Raw genomic sequence first — 21,047 nt, forward strand, 5'->3', positions numbered from 1 at the left:
ACTCAAGTACTCCGTAGTGACTGCATATGGTGAGTAATGAGTGTGAAACTGTGAATCTCGACTCGACTGTCGAGACGTCGAATAATGACTGCAGACTGGCCATCTATATATAACCACAGAATAAATAAAATATAAGAATAGATATTGATACGATTACACGAGAAGCATAGGAAAATCTGATAAACGAATTCCGCATTTTTTGGAGGAAATTAGTAAAAAGATATATAATATTATCTCTTCCTCTAAAACTATAGCCGTTTAATATTCTAAAGAAATTGTCGATGATATTTTAGATAGTCGGGTTGACATTGTTTCTAGACTTTTCTAAATGATGGAAATGAAAAATAGGTAGTGAATTCTAAATTTCTAACTTGGCGTTCTCCTATGAATTTTCAACATACAAATAATAATTATTATCCCTATTATGAATGTACACTGTAAAGGTATAACTGTAATATAAACTGTCGTTAATTTGTTATGTGAAATGACGTGACACTAGTGGATTGAACTACTGAAGAGTGATGACTCAAATGTCACACAATCGCTCAATAACCCGTTGTCTCATACGATAATAATTATTAAAAATTACATATTTATCAAACGGAGGTTGTAAACTTTTGAATATAAAATTAAACTCCAAATTCTGTTTCATCTTCTTTAAATATTTTAGTCTTTATACCTTGGAACTTCATCATTCAGACCTTAAGTAGGTTACAGTAATCGTAATGTAGTATTGAAGTGGCACAATTACTGAGGTGGGAGGCATATAATCCCACCAATATGGCAATATGTGTGTTTTTTTTTGTCACTGGTACCACACCGCATTAGTATATTAATATAATAATAGTTGCTATAATATATTATAGTTTACCTATACTACCTACTTTAATATTAAAAGTTATAGAAAATAATTTCCAAAAAAAAAAAAAGTACCTAATAATAATTATTAATTACTAATTACTTTGTCGTATACGCCCATAACAGACGTACACAAATAAATGAACGAATACTAAATATAAGCACTTTTATTAAATCTGACGTCTAGTAGCGATCGAGTCACACGGTCCTTACACTTTGACCAGTCTTAACACTTTTCTATATCTACATATTCTTTATATATTAATCTTAAAATCGAAACACAACAAGCGAATTGATATTTAACTTAACCTAGTTACATTTGACTATGATTAAATTATACCTAATTCAGTGCCGTAGCTAGAAATAGATGGGCCCCAGTGCAAATTTAATCTGTGGCCCCTTTAAAAGCGCACATTGGGTGTGAATGTAGGGGGTGCTGATATAATTGATGGTATACAGATTCGTGGGAGCCTCAGCCCCCCACAGTCCACAACCCCACTAATAATATAATAAATTGCATTGCAATAATTTTAAATTTGTACTTATTTATATTCTGACTTTTTAATTATAATACAAATATAATTAATTAAAATTTTAATCAATTTTTCTTCAATACTTTGTATAGACAAATTAATAACTAGGTAATAATAAAGTTGAAATTGTATAAATGTTAATGTAATCGTTACTCTTTATTTATTTAAGCTATTAAGCAACTATACTGTACATAATATATTATGTATTCAAAACATTTAAAAATAATTATATTATTATATGGGAACTGGGAGTACTAATTTAAAGCCTGGCGATGCTATATTATACTAAAATAACAAAGTGTTAACGGCATTATCATTATCATTATCATTATATTATGATCATATTAAAAAAAATTGTTATTAGTATAGATTCTTAATTCTTATGTTATTTTATTTAAGTATGGGCCTCATATTAGAAATTGCAACGCGGGGCCCCGGTGCAATGAACTTGCCCGCACCGCGGTTTCTACGGCACTGACCTAATTGTTTTCTTACCCGAGTTGTTTTTTGTGTTATTAGTTTATAGAATTTTGATTTTTATGTTTATCTAACTGTATTTGTTTTCTTAACCTAGTTTTTATTTACTAATATTTCTTATTTTTACATCCTTTTAACTAATACCAATATTAAACGCTTAATACAATAACTTATTAATAAGTAATAAATAAAAAATTCAAAAATTATTACTTGAGTGATAAAATATGTTATGATGTTTTGTCGGCTTACAAGTTTGCAACTTGAGTTAAAAGGCTATGTTTATAATTTGTTATGTTATAGCTTTGTTAAACAATTTCCGCATTGCATATTATTATGTTAATATATTACATATTTTCATTGTTTCATACAATAAACAAACTTTTAAAAATGTTCACTTTCAACTTGCAAGTGACTATAAACTTTTAAGTATAGTAAACCATTTTTTTTTTCATAGAAATGAAATGTTTAAGAAGATAAATTTCATTTTTTTTTTTTCATATTTTTTGTATCGAAACGACCCAACGACCCCAAGGTCTTCACCGACGTATTTTCACTTTGGGAGGGGTAGAGTGCATGTAGCTCTTGTACCCCCTTCTCTAAGTAAAGAATATACACATGTGTGGACATCACTCCCAGTGAAGTCCTGACCCAGTGTGCGGCAGTATAGACAACCAGAACGACGGCAGGGGAGAGACTACAGAAAACTCTGCAGAATATTTTTTGCGCTGAACCGATAAATTTCATAAAATTTTAAAACCTCTATTCTGAATTTCCGACTATTAAGTTATCAATAAATAATAACCACTTAATAACTATATTAAACAATTTATCACAATAATATTAATTCATAGGTAATTAGAGGTATTTTTGATACAGAAAAAATATACATATTACCTATAGGTATTCATACCTACTACATAATATACTTTGTGTTTAAAATGATAATGTTATAACCTATAGAAAACTTATAAAGTTAAAATTGTTTTATATGTAACCATAATTTATACCATTATACCACCAATATATTATATATACCTATATATAATATGAGTGCTTAACTACACGAGTGCATTGTACATATCACACACAAGCGTTCAATAGTTTTATACTTGTATAGAGATTTGAGTGATGCTTGAAATACATAAAATCAATTTTTCAGTTTAATATTCGTGTAATAACATTTTATCCCTCTCCTCCCACAACCAACATTATGAAATGATTTCACTGTTGTAAAATATGTATTGCATTTGAAAGCAATGATAAGTAATTGATAAATCATTAAAACAATCCATAGAAGGGCATCCAATTGTTCCCTATCCATGCAATATTATAATTTTTAGGGGTGATCGCCTAATTTTTTAATTCGGAAACTAGGAAAAAGTGTATAAAACAGTGATTAACTATAAAACGTTATTTTAAATTGCATATTGTTATATCATCATGGTTAGGTTAGTTATTATTTTTTTCATATCCTTATAGTTCACATAAAATTTTCCATTTAAATTTTTTAATAATAATTAGAACGCGGATTTATATGCATTAAAAACCAATATGAGCTAGAACCGAGAAATCCCCCAGTGTTTAAACTGCCAATCGTACGGCCACACCAGGGCATACTGTGCTTATAACCCACGTTGCGTAAAATGCACCAAAAATCACCACACCTCAACATGCGACAAACCATCAGACACTCCTGCCATCTGTGCCCTATGTTGCGTTAATCATCCAGTCAACTACAAAGGCTGCACCATGCATAAAAAACTTCAAAGCTGTTGCTATCAACACCCACCACTACCAAACTCAATCAACGTTATCAACAACACCAGCTCACTTACCATCTAGCCCAGCCAAGCAGTTCAACAGTCAACCATCCACCGCCAAATCTACAGGTAGATCCTATGAAAATATTACAGGTAACAACACCACACATAGCACGACAATAAATCCACTTGCCGTCATTGAGAATAATGCTCTGTAAAATTGTATAAACGAATTTAAATCCATCATTAATCCCTTGATATCTCTCCCTACCTCCTTAATAACTAAACTTCTTACCATAAAAAAATACCCTAGGTAACTTGTATACTTCCAACTGCCTCCTTATACTCACCTGAAACGTAAACGGGCTCAATAGATATAAAAATGAATTACTAGCCATACTACAAAATAAAAGAATTGACGTTGCCCTAAAAACTGAAACCTATTAAACCAGTAAATCTACTCTTCAATTACCCGGCTATAAATACTTTCACACCTGCCATCCTGACGGCATAGCCCACGCTGGAGCAATAATATATTAATATTATGTACAACAATATAACATCAAATCAATTTAACGACTATATTAATTATCTCAGATCAAAATTCGTAATAGGAGGAGACATAAATGTTAAGCATACTCAATGGAGATTCCATACCAACAACTCCCGTGGTAACCTCCTACACCGTATCATAACACTCCAGCAATATATAATCTCACTCTCACCCCTTCTTCCACATACTTGCCCAATTCGTCCAGGAAAAGACATACTCGATATTTACATAACGAAAATTTCAAACAGTCTTCACTTTCATATAAAAAACTTACATTAACCCTGCTCAGACCACTCCCCTGTTCTGCTTACGATTGACACTTCGCCCCCCCCCCCCCATTAAACCTCTCCATCTGTCCCTCATGGCTACATGAATTGGGAACACTTTTAACTTACTTCCGATAAACAAATAAATCAAAAACTCGACTTAAGTCTCCCTCCGATATTGATGATGTAAATTAACTCGTTTACCACTTTCATCCAAACAACCACCTGGTCTTCATCTACTCCAATACCACAAAAATTCACAAATAAAAATCTCCCTACCTACGTTAGACATCTAATTGCTATTAAGCTTCGAGCTAGAGCTATCTGGTTTTTTTTTTTTTTTTTTTTTTTTTTTTTATTCATAAAGTTTTACTGACGAATGTCATCTTAACTTACTGTTAATAACATTATTTTTTTTAACATTTAGAAAATAAATAACAATTAAAAAAGAGCTATCTGGTAAAGAACCTAGTATCTCTCTGACAAATATTTTGTGTGAACCATGGATAGTTAACACATTACTTATATAAAGTAGTTGAAAATATTCAACTATTTCACCGTGGGTTAGGTGGTTATTAGTTATTACAAATATGGTTAATTATGACTAGTGAAATCTTTTTACCTAAATAATATTAAATAATTTTGTTAATATTCTAAATATAGACCTACTGGGAGGAAGAGTAATAGCAGCCCTTTAATGATGTTACGGTTATTAGGAATCCTGATTTTTTAGATCGAAATTAATTTCAAAATAAATGTTACATAGTATAAGTACTATTTAAGAATCTAATAAAATAATAAAAAATGAAAATAACTTATATTTATTCTTTAACAATCTGAGATCAAAGTTTGATTTCATTAGTTCCATTTTTGAAGTTTGATATCTTACTATGGTGAATTTGGTAAAATATTTGGAATTTCGATTTCGTTTTTTGAACACTCCAAATTGCTTGTTTTGTTCTGGATTGATAGTTCAAACAATTCGTATCAACCATATGTAACTATTATTTTAAAGCGATGCCTAAGTATTCTAGTATAAATTAGATTTTGTATTTTATTTAATAAAAATAACCCCCGACTTGCAGGGCATAGTTCATTGTTTCATTCTACTGTTAATCAGGTGTAGCTGAATAATAAGATGTTACCTATCGTTTCATGTAAGTATTTATGAATTTATAAATTATTTATAAAATTATTTGATTGAGGTATTGAATGACAAAATATAGATTGAACAGTTATTTTGTTAAATTTCGTAATCACATCACAACGAACTAAGGAGAAAGACATTGATTACTGAACTCACGGCATCACTTTCATGATCAAATCATCATTATCAAGTTTGTCAAATACGTTGTGTACTTACTTATATAGTTATATAGTATAGGTACACACAACACACTAGTTGTTTTAAAACACAACTACACGAGGTAGATGGTATATAGGTAGGTATCTATAATTTTATGTAGACGCGCTTGTTGTCATCGATTTAATACATATAGGAGGTATACATTAATACTTACCTTTATTCCACAATGTTTTTTACGATAGCAACCGCGTTTGGACCAAACATACATTTGGACATTTGGTTGTTTTAAGTACCAAGTACGATTTGTGTCTCCACTGTTGTATACATACGTAATTTAAGGTGTGATATAAGTTACACAAAATTTAATTCTTTTGAGGAAAATGTACATATAAATCATACATTTTATCAAATAATTAAACAGGTATTAAATATCTATATCTTTTTTGTTTTATCTATCTAGTTAAAAACATATCGTGTAAAAATATATTTAATGAAATATTTTTTTATTTTTTTAACGTTATAATTCATACATTAATGGTTTAATAAGTATGAGCGTTAATAGCATCATAAAAAGGCATATTCTTATTTTGTTGAAGAAAACATTCAGTGACAGTACTCTGAGGGTAAAAAATAAAATACAGAAAAAATGTCATTGAAGAAGAAAACCAATACATTGTCAAAGGTTAATAACGAACATTTAATGGAACCAGATACTTCAATTGACTTAAACAGTTTTTATAATGGTTAGATTTGTATTTTATTATTTTTTGAATTTATAATGTATGTAGGTACTTTGTATTAACAATTTTCTAAGATTTTAAATTTTTATTGATTGACAGAGCCAGCAGAAATTCTCAAGGATGATTTAAAAATTGTATTCATACCTAAAACTTTTCACGAACATTTTGAATGTGTCATAGGAAAACACGTTTTTATAGATAAACCGTGGGTAAAAATATCTCGTAAAAAAATTATTGATGATTTGCAGTCACAAAATAAGGACTCATGCTTTTCGAAGTTTCAAAAGGAAATTGAAGTAAAAAAAAATTATGAATTTTGCAAAAATATTTTGTTTTTATTTGTACCTATGTAATTTTTTTCAGGGTATTACAAATAATTATGTCTTAATTGGATATAAACCCTTTACTAGTACAGATGAAGAATTTTTAATATGCACTACGGATAAAGCGAAACGATTTATCGAAGAAACACTACTAAAAAACATAGGAGGTGAACTTAAAAAAAAAACTGAGCGCTCAATGTGTCGTGTACCGGGTCCTTGGGAATCTAAAAGCAGCGAAAAAGATATCGAAGACCTAAAACCAATCCAAACACGCGAAAAGGTGTGTTTATTTGCATTCAGAAGACGTTATTATACCCGCATGTGTTGTCTCCATTTCAGAATTAGTGTGTTACATAAAAAATTGTACGTTCAGTAGATTACGTTTAGCTCTGTTAGTTTAAAAATTACAGTAAATTGTCTTCTTATAAAACTTAAAGGTAAGAGCATTATTTAGATGACCTCATGTGCTTTTTATTATATTTTAATTTTTAAGCGAGTTAAGTATTTTAAAATTGTAAATTATTTGTACATTTTAAAATACTTATAACTCACTTCAAAATTAAAATATAATAAAAAGTTCGTATATAACCTTACCTTTAGATATTGTAAGAGGTCAATTCACTCTAGTTTCTAAATTATCGGAGTTAAGCGAAATCTGCTGAGTGCAAAATTGGCGGGTATAACGTCCTCTTAATATTAATTTACTAAATCAGTTATATATTAAATAAACTCCGTGATAAGACCAATTAGACCATACATGTAAACTTATTTTGTATCAATGTGAGTATGAGTGGACATAATAAGTAGGAATCTAATACATACTTTAAAATAATTTAAACAAGTAGGTAGTATAATTGTATAAAATATTTTATAGATACACTATTAATAATACTTACCTTTTTAACTCGGTGATTTTTATCAAATGGTTTTAATATTTATTATATGCACATGCATTTGTATAATATGTTATAATAATCAAGTAAATATTATTGACTAATGATAAATAATAAACAAATTAAAAATCGACAGATAACATACAAATGGAAACTTCCATCTGAGAGACTTCAAGCTGAAGCAAAATTTGAGGAATCGCATTTGAAATCGATAAAAAATGAATATGTGAAGTTAGAACCACGATCAAAAGAAATTTTCGAAATTACTGATGCTTTAACAATGGAATCGAGTGTTCAAGTAGGTACCTACCTACTTTACATAAATATTTCATTAAATAATAATAAGTTATTTAACCTTGAAAAATACATAACTTATTCATTGTTTAGGCTGTCAGAAAAATGATCAACACAGAAATGCAGACAATTCCAAGAATCAAATATAATAAATGTATTCAATCAGTTGCCGCGGAAGAGGAAATGTTTCAATTACAACCTTTAATTACATCAGATAAATCGCTTGATGATTTTTTAAGCAAACATGTTCCTAAGTAAATACATTCAATACACTATTGCAATATCATTTTAGACAGATTATTAATTAAATAAATAAATGGAAAAAAAAAATGATTTTTTGACTTACTTATTATCAATTATCATTGCATAAGGAAATTTCAAACAAATAAATAATTGATATATAAAGCCTATTTAATTATGCATTATAACACCTAAAATTCTTAAACCTATAGAAACTAGAACATTTTTAACAACTAATTGTAGAATTTATGTCGAGCATTGCAGAGTATAAATTATAATATAATATTTTTTATTTTTATAAATTAAGCTTAGTGAATCAGTTGCACTACAATGAGTTATACGATTTATACCGCGATGACTATAAACTGTTAAAAAATGAAAATGAAAATGAAATCGAAGAATCCTCCAAAGTTATAAAACTTTTAACTAGATATCAGAATGAGGTATCAAAAAAAAAATACGTTTCTTGTCAGGCTTGGCATCCTACGATAATGGGTAAAATAATCATAAACTTACGAGATTTCATGGATAAAATAAGTTAATAATATGTTAATTTTTTTAGGTATTTTTGCAGTCTCTTACATGGCAACTAGTAATGAGTTATATAAAACTGTGAGTTTAGAAAGATCTGATGAAGACATTTTTAAGTCAACAGTTAAAGACGAAAAATACGGTGTATCCTACAGCGATGAAGATATTGACACAGAATCTTCAAGTAACCGACCAGAAACTAAACTTTTAGACGATAATTATAAAGAAAAGATCATTGCTTTGTTAAACAAAGAATTTGTGCAGGTAAATTAATTGTACATCTAATTATAATAAATGTAATATTGAACGTCAATTATGTTAATATGAAGAGGATGAGAATAATTCAAGTAACTGAGGACGAAAAAATTAATCATCAATATAGCCATGACATTAATAGAGAGTTGCGAAATTCTTTAATTTATGCTTCTCACGAACAAACTTCCGCATACAATAATGTTCCACTTGTAAATTCAGGTATGCAATTGCACCTTATACGTCAATATAAAATCAACAATTACTTTTTACCAATGACATGATAAAAATAAATTGTTTTTTTTCCTCATAATTAGACAACGGGGCTTTGGTTGACGAGAAAGTAATTATCAATGAAGCTGAAAATGAATATGAAGTACGAAAAAAATCGACAAATATTATGAATGAAGACAAGAATGAAGGTGAACACGATATGGACGTGATAGATCATCATGATTCCGACACAGAAAGCTTTTACAATATTTGGGGCGATGATGAAGAATGGTTACACGATAACAAACTGAGGAATGCTGTTAGAAAAATTCATAGGTAAAAAAGTATACTCTCTTATCAAGTTATTTAAAATAATTTAAAAAAATTTGTAAATTTTAATTTAATAGGCAATTTAATAAGAAATACGATCGAGAAGCAAGAGAAGAAAAACTGTTTAAACTCTTGAAGTCCGAAGCGAAGTACAATGAAAAAAAAAATAAGTAAATTTTCTTTAAAAATATATGATTATAATTTATATTTAAGGATATTCATGATTGAGAAATGTTGCATTATTTTATTTATTATTTTAAATATAGAATTGATGATATGGAGAAAGAGAGAATGAAATTAACCAAAGATATGTTTGAAGCTGGAGAAATGTATCAAAAACTAAAGTATCAATTAGAATACAAAACAAAAAGGCGAAGAAAATCTTCATCAAAACATAAACCACCGAAAAATGATGAAGTACCAAAGATTAAAAGTGAAAATACACCAGTAATGGATGAACAAAATAACTCTGTCATAATTTGGTCAGTTAGTGATAATATTTTTCCAAAGGTATTTAATATTCAGTTATACAGATATATAATATACCTTAATTAAATATTATATATTAGACTTTTCATAAAATTAATAATCAATTCACAATTACATACATATGTAATATATCTAAAAAAAATTCTAGTTGAGGTTGGAGAGTGCGGAAGAAGTGCGTTGTGTTGAATTTAATCCTAGAGACGGTAATACTGTTGTAGGAGGGTTAACAAATGGGCAGATTTGTATTTGGGACATTAAAGGAAAATTGGAGATGACAGGTTCAAATGATTTAAACATGTCAGATAAGCAAAAAAAACATCACGAACATCTAGTAAAAATTATAAATACATAGTTAGATGTAATAATCATAAAAGCTACTAACAAAGTTTAAAATATTAATTTTTTTCAGTGGGCGCACATGAAATGGTCTTTGGACGTTAAGTTTGAAACTAGAATCAAACCAGCAGCACTAAGTGCTATTTTAGAATCTCATTTGTCAACGGTGACTGCAATCCAATGGATTCATCCGATGAATAAAGTATGTCCATTTACACAAGTAATAGTATTTAGCAACCAGACGCGCATTCTAAAAATCAACTAAATTAATTATACAGTAAAAACTATTCTGATATTTCTAAGAATAATTTCTTATATAAGATTAATTTTTCGTCAAAATCCATGTACTCATATTTTTTAGTCTATACAATTCAAACATACTATTTATATTTGAATAGTAAACATTAAGTCAAAATATATTACTTATATTAAAAAAAAAAAAAAAATGGAAACCCTAAATGTTTTATTTTAGTGATGCACTCTGTGGCAACTTATTGGGGTAAAAAACAAAGCTTTAAACAGTTTGTAAATTTCACAAGTTTGGAGGAATATGTGTGCATAATTTGGTATAACTGGCTAGTTAGTGGTTAAGTTATATCAACGTTAAGTTAAAAGTAAATAGTTAGCAAATTAATTTGTTAGTTAATAATGTATTCAATCAAAAAGTAAAAGGTTAATAGCAAGTAAAATAGTAAATTAATTTTTTCAATTTAGTTTGGATCACATATGAAATATAATATAGGGGTTAGTATGCAATTTTAAATAATAACTGATTAATATTTAAATAAACCCCTAGGCTACTATTCATTTTTATTTCACATTAGCTGTTGTAGTTATTTAAATTATTACAAGTTTAAAGTAAATTAGTGTTAAATAAATTATACGATCCAGAAAAGTGTATTTGTTTCTTTTTGTTTATAATAATTGTATAAATCAATGTATAAATCAATACATGTTATTGTTTTAATTGTAATTTTAGTTATGTACAACATTTTAATACAGTTTGTACATAACAATTTTTTTAATTAATAGAAAACAGCTAAGTTATTATAATTGTTTGATTTACTAGTTAAGTTACTAATAAGTTGATGAACCAACTAATTAGTAGTTTACTTTAAAACTTAAACAGATTAACTTAGTCAAATTGATTTTTTAAGTAGTAAATGGTCACTTTTGTATATAAATTATTTATACGTGTATTCATTTAGGAATTTAACAAATTAGGAAGGTACAATAGGTACGTATAATATTTTCTACTAGTTACTCCCTACTACTACTAAGAAAGTAAGAAATAATTTCTTTAAAATATAAAAAGCTAATAAAATACTTTTACTAATTTTACAAAAATAAAACAACTTACTGAATAATGTATTTCCTTATGACTTAATCTTATAATAATAATAATATTTATGTTTAATGTCTTGGTACATTATTCAAAGTACCTACGTAAAATTTAGCTATGTGGCTTGTGAGTTTATTATATTTTTCAGATAACACCCTTGGGCAAATTTATAAGCGTTCAAGAAGGAGAATTTTCAAATCAATTTTTTTCAGCTTCTATGGATGGCACTATCAAACTTTGGGATTTGAATTCGACACCGATGCCAAGAATCAATAAAAAAAGTACAACCAACACTAGTTTTGAGCCGCCAGAAAAGCTGAATAGCTATAAATCACCATTAAGCATTTACAACAACCGTCTAAAACCTTCGTATACGGTTAGAAAATTAATTGTAATTAAACGGCAGTGTATAATAATTAATAACTAATAAGTAAATAATATACGTTTTGTATCTTAATACTAAAGGTTTGCATTTGTTGGCAGTATACCTACCTACCCTATTTGATAGTAATTTTAGATACTTGTATAAGTTAATTGAACGTGATATTCGTAGATAATTAAATTCATTAATAATTATCTTCAATTATATTTACACTTTGAATATTATAATATGAAATAATAAGATGCAGTCTTTTTATATTTCCAAACATCTTTTTAATTGTGCTATGAACCGATGTTTTCTGTAAATCAAAACTGCAGGGAAAGTTAATATTTCTTTCATATTATTCAATTAAAAGCAGAAAAAATATACAATTATACTAAATATATACTATATTAAACTATACTATATATACTATATATTATATATTATATAATATAACAATTATACGTTAAGAGTACATATATACTATAATTATTTGCTTGCCTATTTATCCATTATATTGATATAGGTTATAGGTACCTTTTAAATTTAAAATTAAAATTATTATTATGTTACGTGTATAAAATACTTTTATAAATTTCACATTTTTATCTACTTTAAATGCTAATCGATATTAATATAAACAATAATTCTAACACTATATTAAAACAAGTAATAATATGACCCGAAAATGGAACTATCGATTTAAATTTTAATGTTATTTTTTCTATAAATATCGAAAAAATATATTTTCAGTATAAAGTTTGAAAATAAAATACAAAATAAATATTTTTTTTATAAATAATTTGATAAAATTCATCAAAAGTACGTAAATTTGTTAATTATTTTGTAGTCAAATATTTATAAAGTTTTAATTTTTATAGCTAAGCTTCATAATAGATAAAACAATCAACTATGATGGATGATTTCCATTTTTTTCTCAATACTAACTATAGAAAATAGTTACTGATGTTTAACTAATCAGATTGTGCAATTGTATAACTATATTATATTTTATATGTATTTAACGATATTACGATATTTAGGAGAAATTTTTATAAATAAATATTGTAGATCATAGTCAAAGAACCAGAAAAAACAATACACAGCCCCATAACAGCGTTATCTTTTGAAATACCTTTAATACAGTATAATTATATATCCGATCAACCACTAAGTATTGGAAAACGACAGTTCGAATATGGTAAACGTTTAAACTTTTACACTTTATATGACATAAAGTTATTAAAATATAGTTATGACTTATAATATATTTTGTTACTGTAGTGCCGACAAAATTGAATGATCCTAACCGTATCATGGTCGTTGGTAGTATTATGGGTCAAATCGGGGTTATCACTTGGGATGGTTATGAAACATATCAGCAGGGTCGAAACAGTGAAGGTGTGTAGCAATACCTATAATGTTTGATTACATCTTAAAAACTTAACTTATAAACTTACAGACTGCAAAAATATTTGGTGGGGACAAGTGCACGATGGACCGATCAACCACATTAAGAGAAATGTTTTTTACCCAGATATTCATTTAGTCTGTGGTGGACACGTTGTTTCTATTTGGAGTTTGAACTACAAAGTAAATTTGAAAAAAGTGTCAATTGGATAATTATATTCAATATCTTTTCTGATAGAAAAGTGAATTTAATTTTTGCTTATATTGAATTTTCAACTGTAAATTAACGAACCTCATTGAACAATTTCCTCATTTTGTTGTTATTCAAAAATGAATAATTGTAATTACCTACTGGAAATTTTCACCAAATGTTTATTTTATCATTTTCTCTACAAAATAACATTTTCAAAATATTTTGCCTAATTATCAGCTACTTATACACATTTTTTCCCGTTGGGAAAAGTTTGAAAATTGAATACAATATTATTTATAAGTTGTTATAATAATACAGTTATAGAATATTAAAGAAATATAGGAACAGTATTATTTTTTTTGTAATCGTTTGAAGTTTAAAATTTTATAAAATAATTCAAAATTTCGAAAATTTACAAATTATTTTATATAATTACAAATGTATAACCTTTTCAGTTTTTACGTCTGAATCAAATATTTAAATTAAGAATATCGATCTTGGTAATTTTTTTTTATTTAAAAAATATTATTATTATATAGTTCAGTATCATCTCAGAATCGATTCATGTACAATGATATGATGTCATTGAATAAACTTAACATCATCCGTTTCATGTGTGCTCCTAGAGCGGAGAGGGAAACATATTTTTGTATTATTTTTAAACATTGTTCTATGTGTTGTATAATGACAATGAAACTAGTACCTAATTTATATTTTTTATTTATGAAAAAAAATATACAATAGTATTATGAACAAAAATAAAATTATGAATACAAAATAAACACACAATTATTATACTAAATAATATACAAAATACATTTTCATACATGCACTATTATGATGTCATTTTGTAAATCAAAAAAGATTGAACGAATTCCATTTGTTCAATTAATTTCACATAAAAAATATAATATACAAATTAATTTAATTTACAGTCCTTTTTATAATTTTTATCATTAATTGCTTATAATTAATTAAGGATATTTAACAAAAATAAATAAAGACTTCAATTTTACTTTATTAGGGTGGTCCAGTTTGGTGGAAACGTTTCAATGATCTTACAAATAGCGTTTTGTGGTCTACTACTCACCCCGCAGAATTTCGAGTGTCCTTCAATACAGATGGGGTTTTACAATTTTGGAATTTCATGAAACACACTCACCAGCCTTACTATACAACAGACATTTTCCTCAGTGATGGGCTAATAGCAAGTAAATATTTTAAAATAATGAATACTATCATAAAAAAAAAAATCATAAATACTCTAATGATAATAATTATAATTTAAAATGGAATATATTTTTATAAAATATATGCACTTGCAGCTTTATCAGCCCCGTATTCACCAATACATTTCATCGGTACCGAACGGTTAATATTCACTGATTGTATGCATGGAGTAATAAATTATAAGGAAAACGAATTGATCTGCTTCTCGGATTCCACCGGGACAATAATGATGATTATTACAGACGTGCCGTTGATGGAACAAAATACAATGGAGGAAGTTGGACGAGTATTTCAGAAAGAAGTGATTTGGAGAAAAGAATTGGATGCATGGAACAGTAAATATAAAGAAGAATTCAAATCCATAATAAAAAATGATGTAGACAGTCAAGACAATAGGGCATTTAAATCGTATGTCCCAAATTCGGTTCATAGCGATAACTTTCAACCAACGTTGTCACAAGAACAAATAAAGAAAAAGATTTGGGACGAAATTTTTAAGTATACAACTAATAAATAATTATTTATACAATTCTAAAACTGACATTGACAAAATATTTTAAATATGAATAAATAATTTCAGCTGGTGTCTTAATCGTAAAGGATCACAAACGCGTTTAGGTAAAATTGGAGATAAATATTTACAACGGGAACAGCGACATATGATTGAGGCCATGATGAAAAAAAAGAAAGTTGATCAAAAACAATTAGAAGAATATTTCAAAGGAGTTGAAGAAAACAAGTATAACAAAGATGATATTACAAATATGAAATTTGAATCTGATGAATCCTATAGAGACATTATCGACAAAATATTAGCTACTGAAAATACAGAAGAATATGTATAAATGTGATTTTAAACGTAATTAAATAGTTCTAAAAAATATTTGTCTATAGATTTTAGATGTCGATTCAACAAGCGATGAGTCAGTTGACATCAAGAAAACAGTTGAAAAAATTCAACAATTGTTGGTAACTGAGATTGTAGTCGAAAAAGAAAAGTTAAGAAATTACATAAAAAACAATCCATATAAAGTCGACCAAGAAGACTGGGCTCAAGTAATCGAATTCGCAGAAATGAACGTTAGGGATAGATTGAATGATCCAACTCTCCTAAAAAGTCCAGCCTTACGGTAATTTATTAACCATTAATACGAAAATACTAAATAAATATAAAGATCAGTTTAAATTTATATTAAACTAACTCACCTATTTTTATCATGTATATATATATATATTTATAAAGTACGATGCGTCGAGAATTGGCGAAAAAATACATAAATGAAGGTTATAAGATCAAAGAATGGAAGCCTCGTAAATATGAGCATGCATGTGATCGGTACAATATGAGAAATAATAAAATAGACCTATTAAGAAATATGTATGGAAAAAGTTATAATCCATACTGGGACAAGGGTTTACGACCACATACAATGAGAGATGCCATCAGGTTGCGTTTAACCGAAACAACAGATGATAGCGATGAAAGATTGTATGAAAGTTATTTTGAAGGAAAAAGTGGTAACTAAAAACTTATTCCTAGTATACAAAATAAATTATACTTAATCACAATTTACATACAAATATTGTTTCGCAGATGAAGATGACCGCTGTTACGCCGATTACTTATCATTAATGGGTTCAAGGTCCATGTCCAGTTATCCCAAAGATTATTCAGGCGTCACCGAAAGAAAACTATCGGTAAACGATGATCATGTTAGTGATACACACACTACTGAATTAGATGATTCTAACAGAAATAATGATATAGTACAAATTAGAGATCCATATGATGCATACGATGAATATCAAGATTTAGAAGCACTTGATGAACATGATCAAGAAGATGAAAAATAATATTCATTGACCTTAAATCAATTTAATGAAAATAATAATTTAAAATAATTTTTCGATGTGGATATATAATTTAAAACATATTATAATTCATTATTTTAGTCAGCAAACAATACTTTCAAGTATTTGAATAATTTTATTAGCTATCTTATAACTTCTTGTATAACTAAATGACTAATTAGTTCATAGGTAGTTAATATACACTCATATTATAAAATATAATATTATGGTACTTACCTATATTGATTTTTATTTTTATATTAAAAAAGTTATGATAGCCTTTTTATTATTATTATTATTTAACACCTATTTTAATTTTAATATGATTCCTAAAAAATATTTAAGTAAAAAATAGTTTCAAGGTGTATAAAAGCGTATAAGGTCAAACCGATTTTTTATTCTATATCCAACGATGAGATAATTAATAGATTAAAACTTTTATACTTTATTAAAAATATTATACAGTAAAACATCTCTATAACGGACGCTCTATAAGCGATTCCGTTATAAAGAGTTTTACTGTATTACATTTTCAATATTCTAAGCTGTAAAAATAGAACATTATATAATATTGAACTCCTGCAAAAATATTTTCAAATGTTCGTATGTTTGTCAAAATTTGACCATTAAATGCTCGTAAAAATAATCCTCCTCACATTTCTTTAATATTTTTGAGCTGCTAAAAAAGTAAAAAGAAAATAACTTATGAGGAACATTGTATTACTTTTTAAGGTTTTTGTTCTAACCAAAAATTTGCTATTGACACGTATAGAAAAAAAAATGAAAATGTCGCATGTTTATTAATAACTCAATAAGATTCAAAAAATTTTCAAAGTTAGGGCATGTATGGGCAATTATGAAATAAGCATTTGGTGAAAATTTCAACTATCTACGGTTGTTCATTTTTAAATTAAAACAAAATAAGAAAATCGTTCCACGAGAAATCGAATGAATACTCTATGTCGAAATAATTTGAACTTGAATTCACATGAAAAAATCAATTTGAATATCTAAAAATCTAAAAACTTTGTTGTGTAATAAGTAAAAGAAAATTCGTGGAATCTTATTAGGTTTAAAAAACAAATTACGTTCGAGAATCATATAATTTACATAAATATATATATCAGTAACTATATAATATATCAAAAAAATATCTTATTATTATCATTTATCAGGAATCATCATGTTAATAATGATTAATGATTCTTAAAAATAACAATAATTCATATGAATGGTATCGGTTTAAACTCATTTTAGTATGTATACCAATATGCATCAATGCATATTAATTTATAATAATATTATCATAATATGTTGAGATATGGTTTGAAAACCAATTATCTTCGCCAACGACCATACCACGTTGAATACACCAGTTCTCGTCCGATCACTGAAGTTAAGCAACGTCGGGCGTAGTTAGTACTTGGATGGGTGACCGCTTGGGAACACTACGTGCCGTTGGCTTTTTTTATTCACATAATTTATAAATAATAGCAAACCTTAAAAAGATCTTGTACTTATTGTATTATAATATTTTATTTATGCGATATTTGTCGAAACACTCGAACCCAATTGCGAACGGTAACATGTCTTTACACATCGAAGAGGACAAAAATACATAATATAAATACGATTTTTTTTATTTATAGTTTTGACTCGGATTAATATTATACTGACTAACTTCTTATATAGGTACGAGTACTAAATTGATTAAGTTGACGAAGTCGAGTTTTGCAATAAAACATCATAATTAAAACTTAAAAGAATTATATGTCATAACTCATAATAATCTACTCGTCCATCGATAAATTTCAAGCTCCTTCGAATAATATTCGCGTAAATTATAAAAAGTTAATTAAATCGTTATTTTTTGTTTAAATATTCATTCTTGTCGATAGTTGAACTTCAAATACCTACAAAAAAAAATCATGTTTGTACCTATTTGCAAATATTTTAAATTTTATGAGGATAACTTATGTGAGATTTTATATTACATTTCCATACTATTTACGCATCAGAGGCTAAACATTTTTGTAAACATTTAGAAAAAAAAATAAAAAAAGATAACTAAAAATATTTTATTATTAGTATAAACATTTTGAAAATGTCATTATATACCTATAGAAAATTAATGTTTAATCGTTTAAGTGGCGAGTGTTTAATATTTCTAAGATTAATTATTTTGCATAATAAGAAAATAAGAAAATAAACAAACAAAATATCTTAATTACACATTTGAATGTCCATCATCGTCATATACCTATATAGAACTTCAATTAATGTATGTGACCTTACGTCTTTACAATTTACGTTTAAAAGGACGTGTCACCTGCATGTTGTCTTACACACGTACAACATGGCAATCGTTCACCAGTTTCAATTATAGATACTGTTAGTTTTGATATTTTAGTGAATTGACCTACTTTTGAATTTTTAGGTAAAAACATAATCTGTGTTCTCTCGTTGGTTTTTTAGCCGCCCTCATAACAGTCTCAACATGGTCAAATTGCTATTCAATTAGCAATAATTCAACAGTGGCTATAGTTGAGATACAGTAAATTTAAAAATATCAGGATTATAAATAAAACCACATACAATTAAAAAGTTATTTAAAAGTTTATTAGACTTAATTTTGTTGAGTGACAAAAACAAAAACAAAAACCTCGTCTTATTTTTTTTTCAAACTTAAATCGAAATCATGCACATTAAAAAATTGTACATGTAAATACATATTGTCGGGTGGCACTACTGAGTGCCCTCCCCCATTTGTTATTCTCGATATGTAAATACTATATCTAAATTACTTATTGTACTAAATTGTTGTATAGATTGTAATTATATTTTAAATAAAGCTCTTTCAAAAAAAAAAAATAATACATATTAATTATTTACTAACTAATTTGATGAAAATACTTTTGAAAATGTCAATGTAAATGGGGGGGGGGGGGGCAGTGTCAATAACTATGGAATAATGCAATCAAAACACCACTGGCCACCGAAATAGGTTAAGTATTTCTGGGAAATTTAAATTTTTTTATTTTGTGTACTCGTGATGTTAATATTGCTTAGTTTTAAAAACCAACTAGCCATTTAACTCTATAAGTAATACAATTGATTTTTCATCTGTTCTATTATACGTCTGTGTACCATCTGTAAAGCCGTAAAGGATAAGATATCCACATTATATTTTATTATGTATACTTATTACGACTACAGTCTAAAGACGATTGAACATATATGGTACCTATGGTAAACTATTATTGGGCGACTAAGATTTTACTGATTGTTGCTGTTGTAATAAAATGTATTTAAAAACCGTTTTCGAATAAATGTTTTACCAATATTGTAACGAAAATATATCAACGATAAGGTTTAATTTAATTGATCGTAAATTTTATCTGTTTTCTGAAACCGGGATACATATTTTGGTCATAATTATTTGAAATTATAACAACATTTTCATACTTTTGGCAGTCGTTTATTTTTCGTATGAACTGAGTTCACATTGACCGATTTCCTACTTTGACCTTAACATACATTGAGTTTATAATTGACAATTATATAGGTATTGGAAATTACATTGATATAATAAAAAACTATTTCCGTTTAATATCAGTTTTTAAAGGAAGTCTGCGTTAGATAATGATGACTAAATATATACATAATCATACAGCTCACTATTACAAAATTGCTTTTCCGATTTATAATTATGTAATTTCATATAGTTTTGATTAGGTTATCTATAGTTAAATATAAAACGAGAAATAAGGCATATATATATCTAATGTGTCCTATATTATGAAATGTTCACTTTATTTTTAGTTACAAAAATATTATGATAATATGTTAGTTTTAAAATTTTAAGGGAACCACAGTCTGCAGCTGCCCGTGTATTGAGGAGAAAAATACAGGATAATTGATAATACAGTGTTCTAGTCACTTTTCAGTGAACTAATAATACGGTTAGAATTATATAATATTGATGAATGGTGAGTTTAAACTGGGAATTGTATTATCCATGTATAAATGTATCATTGATTTTTAATCGGATCACTTTCGTACGTGGAGTTCCGATTACAAGCCACTCAAAATACAATTTAAAAGTAATATATCACCCACTCGGATACTGTAGGATTTTGATTATACAGAGTTAATAGTAGTAATAATATTTATTTGAAATCAAATTAAAAATATAGATTTAAGAAATAGAGTGATGATAAGATAAATTAAATTAAGCTTAAAATAAATTAAATTTAGTTCTCT

The 21,047-nt window shown here is 27.3% G+C and overlaps 1 protein-coding gene and 1 non-coding gene across 3 annotated transcripts; both read left to right on the forward strand.

Annotated features, from left to right (window-relative positions):
• Positions 1–3,034: 3,034 nt before the first annotated feature.
• LOC149062517 (uncharacterized) lies at positions 3,035–16,921 on the forward strand. Of its 2 annotated transcripts, XM_089217681.1 has the most exons (24): positions 3,035–3,757; positions 6,350–6,496; positions 6,593–6,789; positions 6,857–7,096; positions 7,846–8,007; positions 8,097–8,257; positions 8,551–8,738; positions 8,806–9,038; positions 9,104–9,248; positions 9,344–9,575; positions 9,647–9,739; positions 9,836–10,079; positions 10,207–10,389; positions 10,468–10,596; positions 11,885–12,112; positions 13,172–13,301; positions 13,385–13,501; positions 13,563–13,693; positions 14,728–14,914; positions 15,029–15,431; positions 15,514–15,772; positions 15,828–16,063; positions 16,177–16,451; positions 16,528–16,921. In XM_089217681.1, exons 2-24 carry the CDS (start codon positions 6,400–6,402, stop codon positions 16,785–16,787), a joined length of 4,530 nt encoding a protein of 1,509 aa, XP_089073807.1. In that variant the 5' UTR covers positions 3,035–3,757; positions 6,350–6,399; the 3' UTR covers positions 16,788–16,921. The 2 variants fall into 2 exon arrangements, with proteins under 2 accessions (XP_089073807.1, XP_089073809.1); XM_089217683.1 differs by lacking the exon at positions 3,035–3,757 and having other exon boundaries at positions 6,097–6,496.
• Positions 16,922–18,129: 1,208 nt separating this feature from the next.
• LOC149062518 (5S ribosomal RNA) lies at positions 18,130–18,248 on the forward strand. The gene has a single exon (XR_016190036.1). It is a non-coding gene; the product is annotated as a 5S ribosomal RNA (ribosomal RNA).
• Positions 18,249–21,047: the final 2,799 nt, after the last annotated feature.

Source organism: Diuraphis noxia, unplaced genomic scaffold, assembly GCF_037042655.1.
Source record: "Diuraphis noxia isolate RWA-SAM2 unplaced genomic scaffold, SU_Dnox_SAM2 contig0001, whole genome shotgun sequence".
NCBI classification, from domain to species: domain Eukaryota; kingdom Metazoa; phylum Arthropoda; class Insecta; order Hemiptera; family Aphididae; genus Diuraphis; species Diuraphis noxia.

Bases quoted from the DNA above. Each gene is read 5' to 3' on its own strand.
- LOC149062517 (XM_089217681.1), top strand. From the start codon at position 6,400: ATGTCATTGAAGAAGAAAACCAATACATTGTCAAAGGTTAATAACGAA. The intron at 6,790-6,856 runs GTAAAAAAAAAT...AATTTTTTTCAG, and splicing joins AGTTTCAAAAGGAAATTGAA to GGTATTACAAATAATTATGT. The intron at 12,113-13,171 runs GTTAGAAAATTA...TAAATATTGTAG, and splicing joins GTCTAAAACCTTCGTATACG to ATCATAGTCAAAGAACCAGA.